Here is a 15,183-nt window from a genome sequence, read left to right as displayed (position 1 = left end):
TACTTGCATTTATATTACAATTAATAATCAAGGAAAGTAATAATAATGATAAAGGAAGGAAATTATCACTGTTATTGTAAATACCCGCCCGCTAAATGACGATATTGATTGATTCATTCATTATTGAACATTGTCATTATCTCCCTAGCATTATCTCGTTTTTCACAGGGTCCGCTTAGCTAACCTAAAGATTTGACAGGTTCGGTTTTTTACAGAAGCGACTGCCTGTCTGACCTTCCAACCCGCGAAGGGAAAACCAGCCCAATACAGGTGAGGTCCGAATGTGGGTTTCCTCACGATGTTTTCCTTCACCGCTGAGCACGTGATAATCATTTATGATCCAAACATGAAGTCGACAACAGATTCGACAATCATTGGTTTATGCCTGTGCTGGATTCGAACCAGCGACCTCAAAGTGAGGGGCAAGCGTTCTACCAACTGGACTACCACGGCTTCCATTATTAAATATTGTCATCTGTTATAATTTTGATTAAGGTCACTCACGAAGGGACCACCCTGGCTGGCAGCCCCGGACCTTCAGGGGAGTAACTGGATTGCACACACCTCTAAACATGTACATTTATAATGGGTGACCGTAAAGATTTAATTAGGTATATTTCGGTGGCCGTAAACTAACTGAAAAAAACCGTGTATTGAGGGGCGCCGCTGTGCGGTGTCTCATTACTTAAATATTTTGCTATTGCCGCCACTGAATTGAGATATAAATAAATCTTATCTTTTAATATTTTTTTTATTTTTTTTTATCTTATCTTATTCAGCCTATACGATCCCACTGCTGGGTTTTTCCACTCCTCTCGACTTTGCGCGATCTCCGGCCAATCCTTCCGATAAGCATTGAGGTCGTCACACCATCTTTTATAAATAAATAAATAGGTAGGTAAATAAAAAGAGTTTATTTCGGACATGTTCCATAGAGATTAGTAACAAGCAATAAATAAACAACTTAATCTAGTGTTAGTAATAGAACGATTTAAAAAAAATTACATTTACACACGGCACGGCTCGACAATTACAAATAACAAGAAAACGTTCACATTAACACAACACATTACTAATAAGCAGGTTCCCTCCGCCTGGTCACCGGTATCTGCAAGTCCACTTCAGTATGTAAGGGGCCGTCCATTAATCATGTGGTGTTTTTTTTTTGGAATTTTTAAACCTGTATTTGAACGTGTATTTTTTAGTACCTACCAAAATAATTGCACGAAACGCCGCTTTTCTCGGTTCAGTATCGCGCGTTTGCCGAAAAAATAAATACTCGTGATATACTACTACACCCCCTCTCCCCCATTATGATATTTCGTGATTTTTTCATGGACCCCTCCCCCCCTTACGAGCCTCGCATGATTAATGGACGGCCCCTAAGCGCATCCAGTGGCCCAGCAGTGGGGAGTCCTATCCTGAGGTCCTATCAGTCAACACAATATAGTCGTGAGCTTATGATAAACAACAAGTAAGTACGTAATACGTTTTGCCGTTTATCCCTGACACGGTCCTTGATGACGTAGTCGGACGCCACTATACTTCGTAGCGCATCGCACTTCACGAAGCCACTGACAATGCGTGGCCAATTATTAGTCAGCAAAAATTTAATATCGATCGCCATCGACTCGCAAAGAAGAAGTAGGTAGGTACACAGAGTAGAGTATTAGTGAATAAAATAATGAATTTAAACCTTTCCAAAAAGGGAGGTCACGCAGTATCTCTCGCTCTGTTACTTCTTACACGGTCCTTGGTGAAGTAGCTTAACGCCATTGTACTTCGTGGCGCATCGCAGTGTACAAGGGTTGGGGTAGGTATCCCCATCTGTCCCACACACTTCGTTCATCTCACGAGTGCATGGGCAACTTGGTTTGGCTGCTCGCGGGCTCCTTACTGCGGCATTCATTTGTTTCAGTTCCTCGCTTGCGTTTTTAGCTGAGTCTGTATACGGTCTGACATACGGTCCGCGATGCTTCATTCCGATATCACCAGTTTTGGCTGCTTCATTGTAGTCACTACATGCCAGGGTTGATCGACCGCGACGAACAGCAGCACTCTGACATTTCCCCTTGTGTTTTACTTGTAAATTAGGCTGCGATAACTTTGCGCGGTTAAATTGGCATATGTTAGTGTATGTTTTACCATCTGTGCCACATAATGGATCGTACACCAATATGCAAGCTGAAGAAACGCACACGCTTACACTCATTAACAGCAATGTACCTAGAAATAAAACGTATCATTAACAAAACATGTCAAACCCTACTTCGCGAGAATTAAGTTTAATTTACTTCTTTTAATTCTCCATCACACAAACAACACCGAGAGGAAAACATCGTGAGGAAACCCACATACCTGAGTGCATTTCCGAGGTATATGTGGCCTAACCTGTATTGGGCTGGTTTTCACTTCGCGGGTTGGAAGGTCAGACAGGCAGTCGCTTCTGTAAAAACCGGACCTGTCAAATCTTCAGATTGGGTAAGTGGACCCTAGGAAAGATGATGAATTTTCTATCACACAACTTCAGTCCTTGCGGCACGGCGACCTAGCCACACCAACGGCTTAACGTGCCCTCAGAAGCACGGAATCATCTTACTTTTTCGGTCAATCAGGTGATTCAAACCTGCAATCCTTACCAAACAAAGGAAGGTCTCACAAAGTGATTTCGGCAGTGTCGTCTCGGGAATCGAACCCGGACCTCCGGATCGTGAGCTCAACGCTCAAACCACTGGACCACGGAGGCTGTCACATCAGATTCTAATCCATATCCCAGTGGGGACATATCACAAAAATAATTTTGTGATCCCTATTTCGCTTAGGACATTACAGGCCGATCACCTTATTGTCCGAAAGTAAGATGATCCGTGCTTCGGAAGGCACGTTAAGACGTTGGTCCCGGTTACTACTTACTGATGTAAGTTAGTAGTCGTTACATGAGCGATGTCAGAGTGACCTTTGGCAGGTTAATAGTAACCCTGACACCAGGGTTGATGGGATTGGTAATCCACCTCACAACCAACACGACAGAAGAAGAAGAAGAACTGATAACTCACCGTAAAGAACCATTATAACAGCCCTATTGCAGATGCAGCACCTATTTCACACGAAATGTGTAACCGTAATAACACGGTATAACAGATCCGGTCAACTTTTATACTGAACACATGGTATAAAAAAAAACCCCGGTATGCTCAATCCTATGACAAGCCGCCATTACTAGCCCTTTGCTGACGTATGTGTTACCATTAAATTGGTATCTCCAACATTATAAGGACGTAGATTTTATTATTCAAAATTAAGTGAATTACTGGTGCTAATTCCTGTAAATACCATCTAATTTTATTTTAAGTTATATCTGTCATTTTCTTATCCGCCGAAAAGGAAAGGGACGGGTAATTGACAAGCATAAAATTTATGGAACACACGTCAATTTTAAGCACAAATCTAAACCAACCGGGGGCTTTTTGGCGGGAGGCGGGAACGGGACAGTTGCTTTCTTCATTGAATAATCTAAATAATTAATACGAAGTGGTGTTTTGTGGTTAATGATCGCATTAAGTTAGTCGGAAGACATTCGCGAGTGTTATTATATTGGAGTATTCAATAAACAAAGTGTATCTGCCTATTTTCGCTTCGTGTCAGGAAGCCGCTTCATAACTCAAAAGTTTATGCGGACTTTTGAGTTAATTCGTTTGGGGTTCGGAGTAGGAGTCTACTCCGAGGGTGGGGGCTTAGGTTTCATCATCATCACCTTTCATCATTTCATTAATCATCAAGAAAAAAAATACGTCAGACATGGCTGTATGGGCATAGTTCCCTTTGCCTTACCCTTCGGGGAAAACCAAACCAAAAAAAAAAAAATCTAAACCAACCGTCTAAAAATTTTACATCAGTCAATAACCCGACACATTCATTTACTCATTCTTCCTAAAATTAAGAGCTGTGAATCATCCGTCCCTTTCCTTTTCGACGGATATGAAAATGACGGATATAACTTAAAATAAAATTAGGCGGTGTTTGCAGGAATCGGGGCCACTGACTTATGTATTTAATTACTATTACTTCGTCATATATTCGTATAAGTAAATAAAAATCATAATCGTATCGTATAAAAATCATTAAAACTGTAAGTACTTAAATATTTTACTAAAAGTTCAAAATTTCCTTTTAAAATAAATAGAAAAACATTGGCCGTGGGTAACTTATTTTTTCGAAATGGCAACGCAGGGCGGGATGACGTCAGCTGGGCTAACCTTGAAATGTTAGCTGTCACTTTTGAGCATACCTGGTTTTCTTGTACCATGACTGTATAGTAGTTTAAAGGAAAACAATAAAAAATACCGTCACGTAAGGAAAGCGTAAACACCTTGTTTATTGACGTGACTTATTGTAGATTTACCGCAAATGGCATTAACTACTTGGCCGGACAAATGGGGAGCGCTGAGGGCTCTTACCCGGTACAACATTTAAGACAACAGACCTGAGAGTGTCCATAGTGGGGGATGAACCTCGGCTCAGGGCGTCGTCTGAGAGGATAATATTTGAAATAATTAATCGACCCTAGCGGGTCGATAAGGATAAACGCTGAATGAGGAAACGTGTACACCCGGACTACGTCACTACGGGACTTTCCTAGCTACGGTCACCAAAAACAATATAGATAGTGTCGTACAGCTTTATCGTCATAATAGGGTAGTTTACAACTAGTCAAATCAGTTACTTTTTACTAAACGTCTTTTTTTTTTTTTTTGACGTGACTTATTGTAGATTTGCCGCAGATGGCATTAACTACTTGGCCGGAAAGTCTTTATTACTAAACGTCAAAACACAAAATTACTATGGAATTTATATAAAAAAACAACCTGTGACGTCATAGAAAAACGTGACAAAATGTCGCACTTATTATTATTTTTTCTTTATTAATTTCATAGCTGATAATGTAGTGTATTCGCGTCAATATAATTATATACTTAAATAAATATCGACTCGTTGCCAAACACTACGTCTTCACTTCACCCCCGTACATACCCGTACAGTTTACTTTTTAATTGTAGCCACCGAGTAGTGCATTGCCTGACACGACAGAATATAATATGTGAATCGATTATATCGATTCAAGTGTTTTATTTACTGACGTCCACCGGCTGATGTGGTGAACCCCACGCGGGTGGAAATTACTCTCCTCGAGTCTGAGAGGCCTACAAGCTTTAGGTCTTTCAAGCGTCATATCTCCACCACACTCGCTGCTGAGCTGCTTTATGCCGACTTCTGGTCAGAGGCAGCGGTTTTCTGACGCTTCAGGGAGGCGAAGACGAATAATAAATTACCTAAATAGTTTAATATTTTATAATTATAATATTGTATGTAGGTACCTATTCTTAGGGTTGTGTTAATAAACTTATCTCAGCTTTGAGATTGCCCTCAAGATCATGTCAATGTGACAGTTCTCATATAAAAATAGGAACTTGAGCATGATCTTGAGGGCAGTCTCAACTGAGATTAGTTTATTAATACCACCCTTAGGTTAAGGTTATATATTGTATGGGCATTAGTTGCCTGAATTAAATAAATAAATAACCATGAATTAAAAAAGTACGATAATCCACAGGGAGTCAGACCCGAACTGTTTTTTTTTTTCAATCTTTTTTTTGTTTTATAAGTCAACATACAATTTTCATATAAGTAAGGATATGGATTTTAAGGCTTAATTTATAAGTCACGGGTATAAATATGTTTTTTTTAATCTTTACGCATAATAGCTTTTTTATGCATTTTAACACTATGCTATCGAACGCTGTCTTGGATCTATAGTTACACATTTCCCTTTATGACGTATTTGTACAAATCTATGTTTCAGCGCACATTCAAATTCGCAAGTATTGAAGTAGGTAAATCCGTTGGTGCCACACAGTAGTGCAACTCCTTTGTTACAAGGACAACTATCTACTTTTTGGACTCTACATGGTCCTTTGTGACGTAATCGCACTTTATTATAAAAGTTATTCGTACATTTCAATTCGCATAAATTGCCGTAGGTATATCCGTCGGAGCCACAAATTGGTCGATAGTACGAGAATTCTGTTTTGCACGGACATTCTACATTTTTGGGTGGAGCACTCGCGAATGTGGAGTGTTTGCATCGTCCTTTGTGACGTAACCGCACGTCACCATAAGTTTTGAACGCACATTTCAATAAACAACGATTGTTGTACGTGCGCCCGTCTGTACCACACACTGGTCGACGCGACCTGCGGCATTTGCAATGCTTCAAATCACGACGTGGTAAAATTAAATCACGCCTCTTGTTACAAGGTCCGTAATGGTTTATGTGGATTCTACCAGTGCTGGCTACTTTATGGTAGTAGCACTTGTTTCTGTAAGTGACACCATCCGAGCCGCATATCTCTTCTAGTTCATCAGTGCACGGCAACATTACTCGACCATCTCTGGGAGGTTGTCTTTTTGCGCAGGAAACATACACGAATGCGCAAAGACACAGCAAAGTACCTGTAATAAACAAGAATACTTAGTATTACGTTCAGCGATACACAATTTCCCAAAAGTACTTACGTAACGAATGACAGTAAAATAAATTCTACACATAATTATCGGAATGAGGCACTTTCCAGGCTACGTTCACCAAAAACAATATAGATGGCTTTTTTTTTTTTTTGACGTGACTTATTGTAGATTTGCCGCAGATGGCATTAACTACTTGGCCGGACAAATGGGGAGCGCTGAAGGCTCTCACCCGGTACAACGTTTAAGACAACAGGCCTGAGGGTGCCCAGTTGGGCGCGAACCTCGGCTCAGGGCGTCGTCTGAGAGGAAAAATATTTGAAAGAATTAATCGACCCTAACGGGTCGATAGCGATAAGCACTGAATGAGGGAAATCGTCGACCACGCCGGCGGGGTCGGTATCGGGGACCTGAAGTGATTGGCTACCTCTATGGCTAGAGTTTATAGATGGCGTTGGCGTCTCATTACTCATAAGAAACACATAAAAAAATATTGTTGCTTGATATTTGGATCACATTATTCATAGAATTATGTTGCTACCTATATTTGCTTCTGTTTATTTTGATCAGAACAATGGGCGGAAAAGTTTGTGCCTGGCTGTATTAAAAAGAGTCATCATTTATACCCAAAAACAAAGATAAAAGATGCTATGTCTATCTATGAAATTAAAAGGTTAAACTCCAGTCTGTGAGGCTCCAGGTTACAGTCCACTTTCTTCATTCAAATTCAAAAATATCTTTATTCAATAGGTAACATAGTTACTACGATACGATCTTATGACGTAGCGAGTAGGCGCCGCTACTTTAAAAGCGCACCCCTGATGCCGGGCAGCAGCGGTATCAGTACTGGTTGGAGGCCGAGGAAATGGATTCTGGTAGGGCTCTAGCTAGATCATCACCGATTGAGAAATTGGTCGGTGTACTGCGGAACGGAAGGCGATTGGGGCAACCACCGTTCTACACGCCCTATCTATGGAGTAATGAAAATGGAGGCGATTACTCCACCGAAAAGAGCGCTGCTCTTAAATAAAGAGAGAACATAGTTACACTTTGAATCGTCAATTTTCACATAACAAACGTCTCATCCGCCTAAAACTACTGCAGCTTCTCACAACCTGTATAGCCGGAGAAAAGAAGCTGGAAGAAAAACCTCGGCACAGGGACGTAGACGTACTTTCGTACATTGCCGTACCGATGGCTCCCATCTCCGTCTCCGCAACTGCAACCGTTGAGGTCTTCATCCGTTTCCCTGGGCAAGGGTTCTACAATATACCCCGTAGGTCTGGGCCCCCCTTGGAACTCAGCCACCACCCCCGCGGCAAGAACGCGCCGAACAGGGAATGCCCCAGTGGCAGTTAGTATTCAAAATAGCTCAGTAATTGCATCATTATGTATTGTGATACAGCCTCCGTGGTCTAGTGGTTAGAGCGTTAGGCTCACGATCTGGAGGTCCGGGTTCGATTCCCGATGGGGACATTCTCGAAATCACTTTTTGAGACTATCCTTTGTTTGGTAAGGACTTTTTAGGCTTGAATCACCTGATTGTCCGGAAAAGTAAGACGATTCAGCGCTTCGGAGGGCACGTTAAGCCGTTGGTCCCGGCTATTAGCCGTAAAAACACCTCCACCAACCCGCATTGGAGCAGCGTGGTGGAGTATGCTCCATACCCTCTCCGGTTGATTGAGGGGAGGCCTGTGCCCAGCAATGGGACGTATATAGGCTGTTTATGTTATGTTATGTATTGTGATAAACGATACAATATCGGAATATGTTCTCCCACTATTTTTACAGACTTACCTATAATAGAGGTGGCCATCTTTCGATGGAGAATCAGCCACCAGAGTTTGCAGCAAACCTCACAAGGTGAAGTCAGTGATCGTAATAGGTATATTTTTTAATTTCTCCTCTCAAAGTAAAAGCAGATAAGTAATTGATTTTCTAAGTTTATAATCGAACATTGCTTAATTATGGTAGGTAGGTACGGTCACGAGCATTAATATGTGTACACTTTGGTACCATGTCACATTAACTTTTTTGACAAATTGAACTGTAAGTCTCACTAAATGTCAAATATGTTAGTACGACAGAGTCCTAAAGTGGGTACATTGTATTGCTCATGACTGTACTTGTTTGAGCAGACTTTCAGTTTAATAAAAACCGTATAATTAAAATTAGTATTAGGTACCTAATCGGACCTGGGAGCCGTGGTAGCCCAGTTGGTAAAACACTTGCCTCCCACTTTGAGGTCGCAGGTTCGAATCCAGCACAGGCCTAAACCAATGATTATCGAATTCATGTTTGGATCATAAATGATTATCACGTTCTAAGCGGCGAAGGGCCGCTTCTTCTATCGTGTGGGTTGTGAGGTGGAATACCAACCTCATCAACCTTAGCGTCAGGGTTATTACTGAGCCGCCAAAGGCCCCTGACATGGCTCATGTAACGACTACATACTTACATCAGTAAGTAGTAACCGGGACCAACGACTTAACGTGCCTTCCGAAGCACGGATCGTCTTACTTTCGGACAATCAGGCGATCAGCCTGTAATGTCCTAACCAAACTAGGGATCACAAAGTGATTTTTGTGATATGCCCCCACCGGGATTCGAACCCGGGGCCTCCGGGTCGTGAGCCCAACGCTCAACCACTGGACCACGGAGGCCGTTATCTGATACCTATAGATAGAAACCTATATTATTCTACCATACTAACATACTTAAGTACGAGTATATTAAAGTCTCATAAAAAATCAACTCAACTTCAATTGACGTAAATGGTATTTACAAAGTTCTGATATACGCATGAATATGATATTAAAATAATTTCCTTCTTTTACAAAGCATGATTCTCCCTATAACCTATATATAAGAATAGTCAGGGATTTCATCCGTCATTATAGTTCCTACAGTCACAAAAGGCACAATGACCATGGTGAAATATGGTGAGTTAAAGAATCTATTTTAGCAATTATTATATAACTAGCTTTTGCCCGCGACTTCGTCCGCGTGGCGTGTTATATAAGAGAGAGATCTTTGTGTGTGTGGGAGTGCATACTTATGCAGTTTAGATTTTTTCATAAGTACATTTTTTTTTCCCAATAACTCCCATTTTTCAAAATACAGCCAAAAATAAACTTTATATTTACTAAGGTATGCATGCATGCTAGATTGAATCAATTGATTGAATTGTTTTTTTTTAATTGATTGTTCATTGAGTTTTAATTTTAATACACACTTCCTCTCTTCCCTTCAACGTTGCTGTGCCCTACAGGGTCCATGTTTTAGTTCCTATGCCTATGTAACACCCCATTGTACTACATGGAATGCAATAAATAATTTAATTGAATTGAATTGAAAATATCTATCTTACGCGGTTTCGATTTTTTCATACAAATGTTTTTTTCCCACTAACTCCCGTTTCCGTGGGAATTTTGCAATATCCTGTTGCAACTAAGCTTTAAGTTAACTAAGGTACCTGCATGCCAAATTTCAAGCGTCTAACTTAAGCGGTTAAGATTTTTCATACAAAAAGATTTTCCCGCTAATTTCCGTTCCCGTGGGAATTCCGGGAATTCCTTTCTTAGTGCACCTCTACGGTACCTAAGCTATGTCCCTTCCAAATTTCAAATGCCTACGTTTAGCCGTTCAGGCTATGCGTTGATATGTCAGTCACTGAGTCAGTCAGTTTCTCCTTTTATTTAGATTTGATTTTTTCATACAAATGTTTTTTCCCGCTAACTACCGTTCCCGTGGGAATTTTGTAATATCCTGTTGCAACTAAGCTTTAAGTTTACTAAAGTACCTGCATGCCAAATTTCAAACGTCTAACTTGAGTGGTTTAGATTTTTCATACAAAAGGATTTTCGGGAATTCCTTTCTTAGTGCACCTCTACGGTATCTAAGGTACCTGCATGCCAAATTTCAATTGTCTAACTTGAGTGGTTTAGATTTTTCATACAAAAGGATTTTCCCGCTAATTCCCGTTCCCGTGGGAATTTCGGGAATTCCTTTCTTAGTACACCTCTACGGTATCTAAGGTACCTGCATGACAAATTTCAAACATCTAACTTGAATGGTTTAGATTTTTCATACAAAAGGATTTTCCCGCTAATTCCCGTTCCCGTGAGAATTTTGGGAATTCCTTTCTTAGTGCACCTCTACGGTATCTAAGGTACCTGCATGACAAATTTCAAACATCTAACTTGAATGGTTTAGATTTTTCATACAAAAGGATTTTCCCGCTAATTCCCGTTCCCGTGAGAATTTTGGGAATTCCTTTCTTAGTGCACCTCTACGGTACCTATGGTACCTGCATGCCAAATTTCAAACGTCTAACTTGAGTGGTTTAGATTTTTCATACAAAAGGATTTTCCCGCTAATTCCCGTTCCCGTGGGAATTTCGGGAATTCCTTTCTTAGTACACCTCTACGGTATCTAAGGTACCTGCATGACAAATTTCAAACATCTAACTTGAATGGTTTAGATTTTTCATACAAAAGGATTTTCCCGCTAATTCCCGTTCTCGTGGGAATTTCGGGAATTCCTTTCTTAATGCACCTCTACGGTACCTAAGGTACCTGCATGACAAATTTCAAACGTCTAACTTGAGTGGTTTAGATTTTTCATACAAAAGGATTTTCCCGCTAATTCCCGTTCCCGTAGGATTTTCGGGAATTCCTTTCTTAGTACACCTCTACGGTATCTAAGGTACCTGCATGACAAATTTCAAACATCTAACTTGAATGGTTTAGATTTTTCATACAAAAGGATTTTCCCGCTAATTCCCGTTCTCGTGGGAATTTCGGGAATTCCTTTCTTAATGCACCTCTACGGTACCTAAGCTGTATGTACCTAAGCTGTATGTACCTAAGCTGTATGTACCTAAGCTGTATGTACCTAAGCTGTATGTACCTAACCTGCATGACAAATTTCAAACGTCTAACTTGAGTGGTTTAGATTTTTCATACAAAAGGATTTTCTTGCTAATTCCCGTTCTCGTGGGAATTTCGGGAATTCCTTTCTTAGTGCACCTCTACGGTACTTAAGGTATCTGCATGCCAAATTTCAAATGTCTAACTTGAGTGGTTTAGATTTTTCATACAAAAGGATTTTCCCGCTAATTCCCGTTCTCGTAAGAATTTCGGAAATTCCTTTCTTAGTACACCTCTACTGTATCTAAGGTACCTGCATGCCAAATTTCAAACGTCTAACTTGAGTGGTTTAGATTTTTCATACAAAAGGATTTTCCCGCTAATTCCCGTTCCCGTGGGAATTTCGGGAATTCCTTTCTTACTCTACGGTATCTAAGGTACCTGCATGACAAATTTCAAACATCTAACTTGAATGGTTTAGATTTTTCATACAAAAGGATTTTCCCGCTAATTCCCGTTCTCGTGGGAATTTCGGGAATTCCTTTCTTAATGCACCTCTACGGTACCTAAGGTACCTGCATGACAAATTTCAAACGTCTAACTTGAGTGGTTTTAGATTTTTCATACAAAAGGATTTTCTTGCTAATTCCCGTTCTCGTAGGAATTTCGGGAATTCCTTTCTTAGTGCACCTCTACGGTACTTAAGGTATCTGCATGCCAAATTTCAAACGTCTAACTTGAGTGGTTTAGATTTTTCATACAAAAGGATTTTCCCGCTAATTCCCGTTCCCGTAGGAATTTCGGAAATTCCTTTCTTAATACACCTCTACGGTATCTAAGGTACCTGCATGCCAAATTTCAAACGTCTAACTTGAGTGGTTTAGATTTTTAATACAAAAGGATTTTCCCGCTAATTCCCGTTCCCGTAGGATTTTCGGGAATTCCTTTCTTAGTGCACCTCTACGGTATCTAAGGTACCTGCATGCCAAATTTCAAACGTCTAACTTGAGTGGTTTAGATTTTTCATACAAAAGAATTTCCCTTCACTACTCTGCTCCTATTGATTGTAGCGTGATGAAAAGTATACTATAACCTGTCCAGGAGTGTGAAGAATAATTGTACCAAGTTTCATTAAAATCCGTCTAGTAGTTTTTGTTTCTATAAGGAACATACAGACAGACAGACAGACAGACAGACAGACAGACAGACAAAAATTTTACTGATTGCATTTTTGGCATCAGTATCGACCACTTATCACCCCCTGATAGTTATTTTGAAAAAATATTTAATGTACAGAATTGACCTCTCTACAGATTTATTATAAGTATAGATAAGATACTTACTAAAAAAAAACCGTGATAGCATTTGATCATACCTATTGAGCCCTGGAGGATTAAAAAGGCCATGATATAAGAAAACCAAGTATGCTCAAAAGTGACAGCTAACATTTCAAGGTTAGCTCAGCTGACGTCATCCCGCCCTGAGTTGCCATTTCGTAAAAAAATAATTACCCACGACCAATGTTTTTATATTTATTTTGCAAGGAAATTTTGAACTTCTAGCAAAAGATTTAGATTCAGTTTATCGATTTTTATATATGTGACAAGTAATAGTAATGAAATAAATTAGTCAGTTAGTCACTTAATTTTCAATAATAAAATTTATGTCTTTGTAGTTTGTTGGAGATACCAATTTAATGGTAACACAGTGGTAACACTGACGTCATCAAAGGGCTAGCAATGGCGGCTTGTCATAGGATTGAGCATACCTGGTTTTCTTATACCATGAAAAGGGCCACATCGAAGCAATTCATCTAAAATAGCAATATTGCAATCTGACATTTGCGCATATAAAAGTAAGTGCGCAATGCAAACCAATGTCAAATAGCAATAGCAAAATTGGAGATGACCTTTGAAAAGGTTCAGTACGATCTACTCTGAACCGGCGTGCGCGTAGGAAACGATTGATGAACATGGTTGAAGTAAGAGAAGTATTTCAGGATCAAAGGGTAGGGGAAGGGTAGGGGGGGTAAGGGTAGGGGTAGGGTGGGGTAGGGTTGACTGCCCTATGGTTAGGCACTGGATGAAGGCACTAATAATGCCTGATTCTGGTGCCTATGATAAATAATGATAGGGTGTTATATATAGGTGTTGTACTACTAACATAAAATTAAGTTTCATTGTCACTAACACTTTAATATTTAATTTGATTGTTAACTAACCTAGTAAGTAAGTGCATTGATACTAACAAATTATGGATGTATTATCCGAAATAAATTGTTTTGAATTGAATTGAAAGGAAATAAAATTCCATAGTCTCTGCTTACCCCGGCGGGAAATAGGCGTGAGTTTATGTATGTATGTATGTAATTAAGTTTAAATGTTACTGCTTAATTAGGTATATTATTAATTATATTGTTATTATTAATAAATAATCTATTGCTGGAAAAATTATAATATTATTGTTGTTATTGTTTGTTGTCCTGATTGTCCAAAAAGTAAGATGATTCTGTGCTTCGGAGGGCACGTTAAGCCGTTGGTCCCGGCTATTAGAGGGGAGGCCTGTGCCCAGCAGTGGGACGTACCTATATAGGCTGTTTATGTTACGTTATGTAAATCTATTCTTGTTTATTCCAGGTACGTTGTTGATACTAGGCGCATTTGTGTGCATTTCGTACGCAAGTACGTCATGCATCGGTTATAAGGGCAAAGAGCCATGTAGGGGCCGCAACCGACTCCCTAGAGTTGAACGATCAATATTGCCATGTACTGAGAAACTAGACGAGATATGCGGTTCAGATGGCGTCACGTACAGAAACAAGTGCTACTACCATCAAGCAGCTAGCACTGGCAGAATCCACATCAAGCATCGCGGACCATGTGACAACTCAGTGATAAGGAAACCACGCGACGTTCGCAGAAACCAAAGCAATCCAAGAGAACCGAAATTAAATTGTGCGTGCACACGAGAACTAAACGAAATGTGCGGGACTGATGGGTTTACCTACTCCAATCCTTGTTTATTAAGATGTGCAATTAAAACTTTTCATGACGTGGAATTAAGTCATAAAGGCCGATGCAGTGACCACTCTAAAGTAGCAAGAAAACCACGTCACGTACGAAATCAAATTAATACCGAAATAAGGAATCCAAGAGAACCGAAATTAAATTGTGCGTGCACACGAGAACTGAACGAAATGTGCGGGACTGATGGGTTTACCTACTCCAATCCTTGTTTATTAAGATGTGCAATTAAAACTTTTCATGACGTGGAATTAAGTCATAAAGGCCGATGCAGTGACCACTCTAAAGTAGCAAGAAAACCACGTCACGTACGAAATCAAATTAATACCGAAATAAGGAATCCAAGAGAACCGAAATTAAATTGTGCGTGCACACGAGAACTGAACGAAATGTGCGGGACTGATGGGTTTACCTACTCCAATCCTTGTTTATTAAGATGTGCAATTAAAACTTTTCATGACGTGGAACTACGTCATAGCGGATCATGTGATAACGATAAGGACAGATTCGGGAGGCCGATAGTAAGAAAAGCGAGGGATGTGCAGCCAAATGAAGATTAGAAAAATTACAATACAAAACAATATTATTGCGCATATAAATACAACACTAGAAACAATTACAAAAGTGACAAGAGAAGTACAGTTGCTCAATTACATATAAGAAGTATAGGTATTTATTAATGACTTTTGTTCTAATTAATTTAAATTATATTTTTTGTTATCATGTGTCAGTGTATCTCTTCTGCATGCCCATAATTAGTGCCGAAG

At 39.9% G+C, this 15,183-nt stretch overlaps 2 protein-coding genes and 1 non-coding gene across 3 annotated transcripts; 1 reads left to right on the top strand and 2 right to left on the bottom strand.

Annotated features, from left to right (window-relative positions):
• Nucleotides 1-500: 500 nt before the first annotated feature.
• Nucleotides 501-6,499, bottom strand: LOC126373695 (serine protease inhibitor dipetalogastin-like). Its single transcript, XM_050019927.1, has 6 exons — nucleotides 5,784-6,499; nucleotides 3,225-3,230; nucleotides 3,057-3,097; nucleotides 1,965-2,226; nucleotides 1,511-1,574; nucleotides 501-566 (listed from the first exon to the last, which is right to left on the bottom strand). The coding sequence occupies exons 1-6, from the start codon at nucleotides 6,434-6,436 to the stop codon at nucleotides 501-503; spliced, it is 1,092 nt and encodes a 363-aa protein (XP_049875884.1). The 5' UTR covers nucleotides 6,437-6,499.
• A 2,614-nt stretch (nucleotides 6,500-9,113) lies between these two features.
• Trnav-cac (transfer RNA valine (anticodon CAC)) lies at nucleotides 9,114-9,185 on the bottom strand. Its single transcript has one exon. It is a non-coding gene; the product is annotated as a tRNA-Val (tRNA).
• Nucleotides 9,186-9,427: 242 nt separating this feature from the next.
• On the top strand, nucleotides 9,428-15,141 carry LOC126373999 (serine protease inhibitor dipetalogastin-like). Its single transcript, XM_050020441.1, has 2 exons — nucleotides 9,428-9,464; nucleotides 14,030-15,141. Exons 1-2 carry the CDS (start codon nucleotides 9,446-9,448, stop codon nucleotides 14,974-14,976), a joined length of 966 nt encoding a protein of 321 aa, XP_049876398.1. The 5' UTR covers nucleotides 9,428-9,445; the 3' UTR covers nucleotides 14,977-15,141.
• The last annotated feature ends 42 nt before the right edge of the window (nucleotides 15,142-15,183 follow it).

This window comes from Pectinophora gossypiella, chromosome 16 (assembly GCF_024362695.1).
Source record: "Pectinophora gossypiella chromosome 16, ilPecGoss1.1, whole genome shotgun sequence".
Taxonomy (NCBI): domain Eukaryota; kingdom Metazoa; phylum Arthropoda; class Insecta; order Lepidoptera; family Gelechiidae; genus Pectinophora; species Pectinophora gossypiella.
This window is presented reverse-complemented; position numbering and strand designations above follow the sequence as displayed.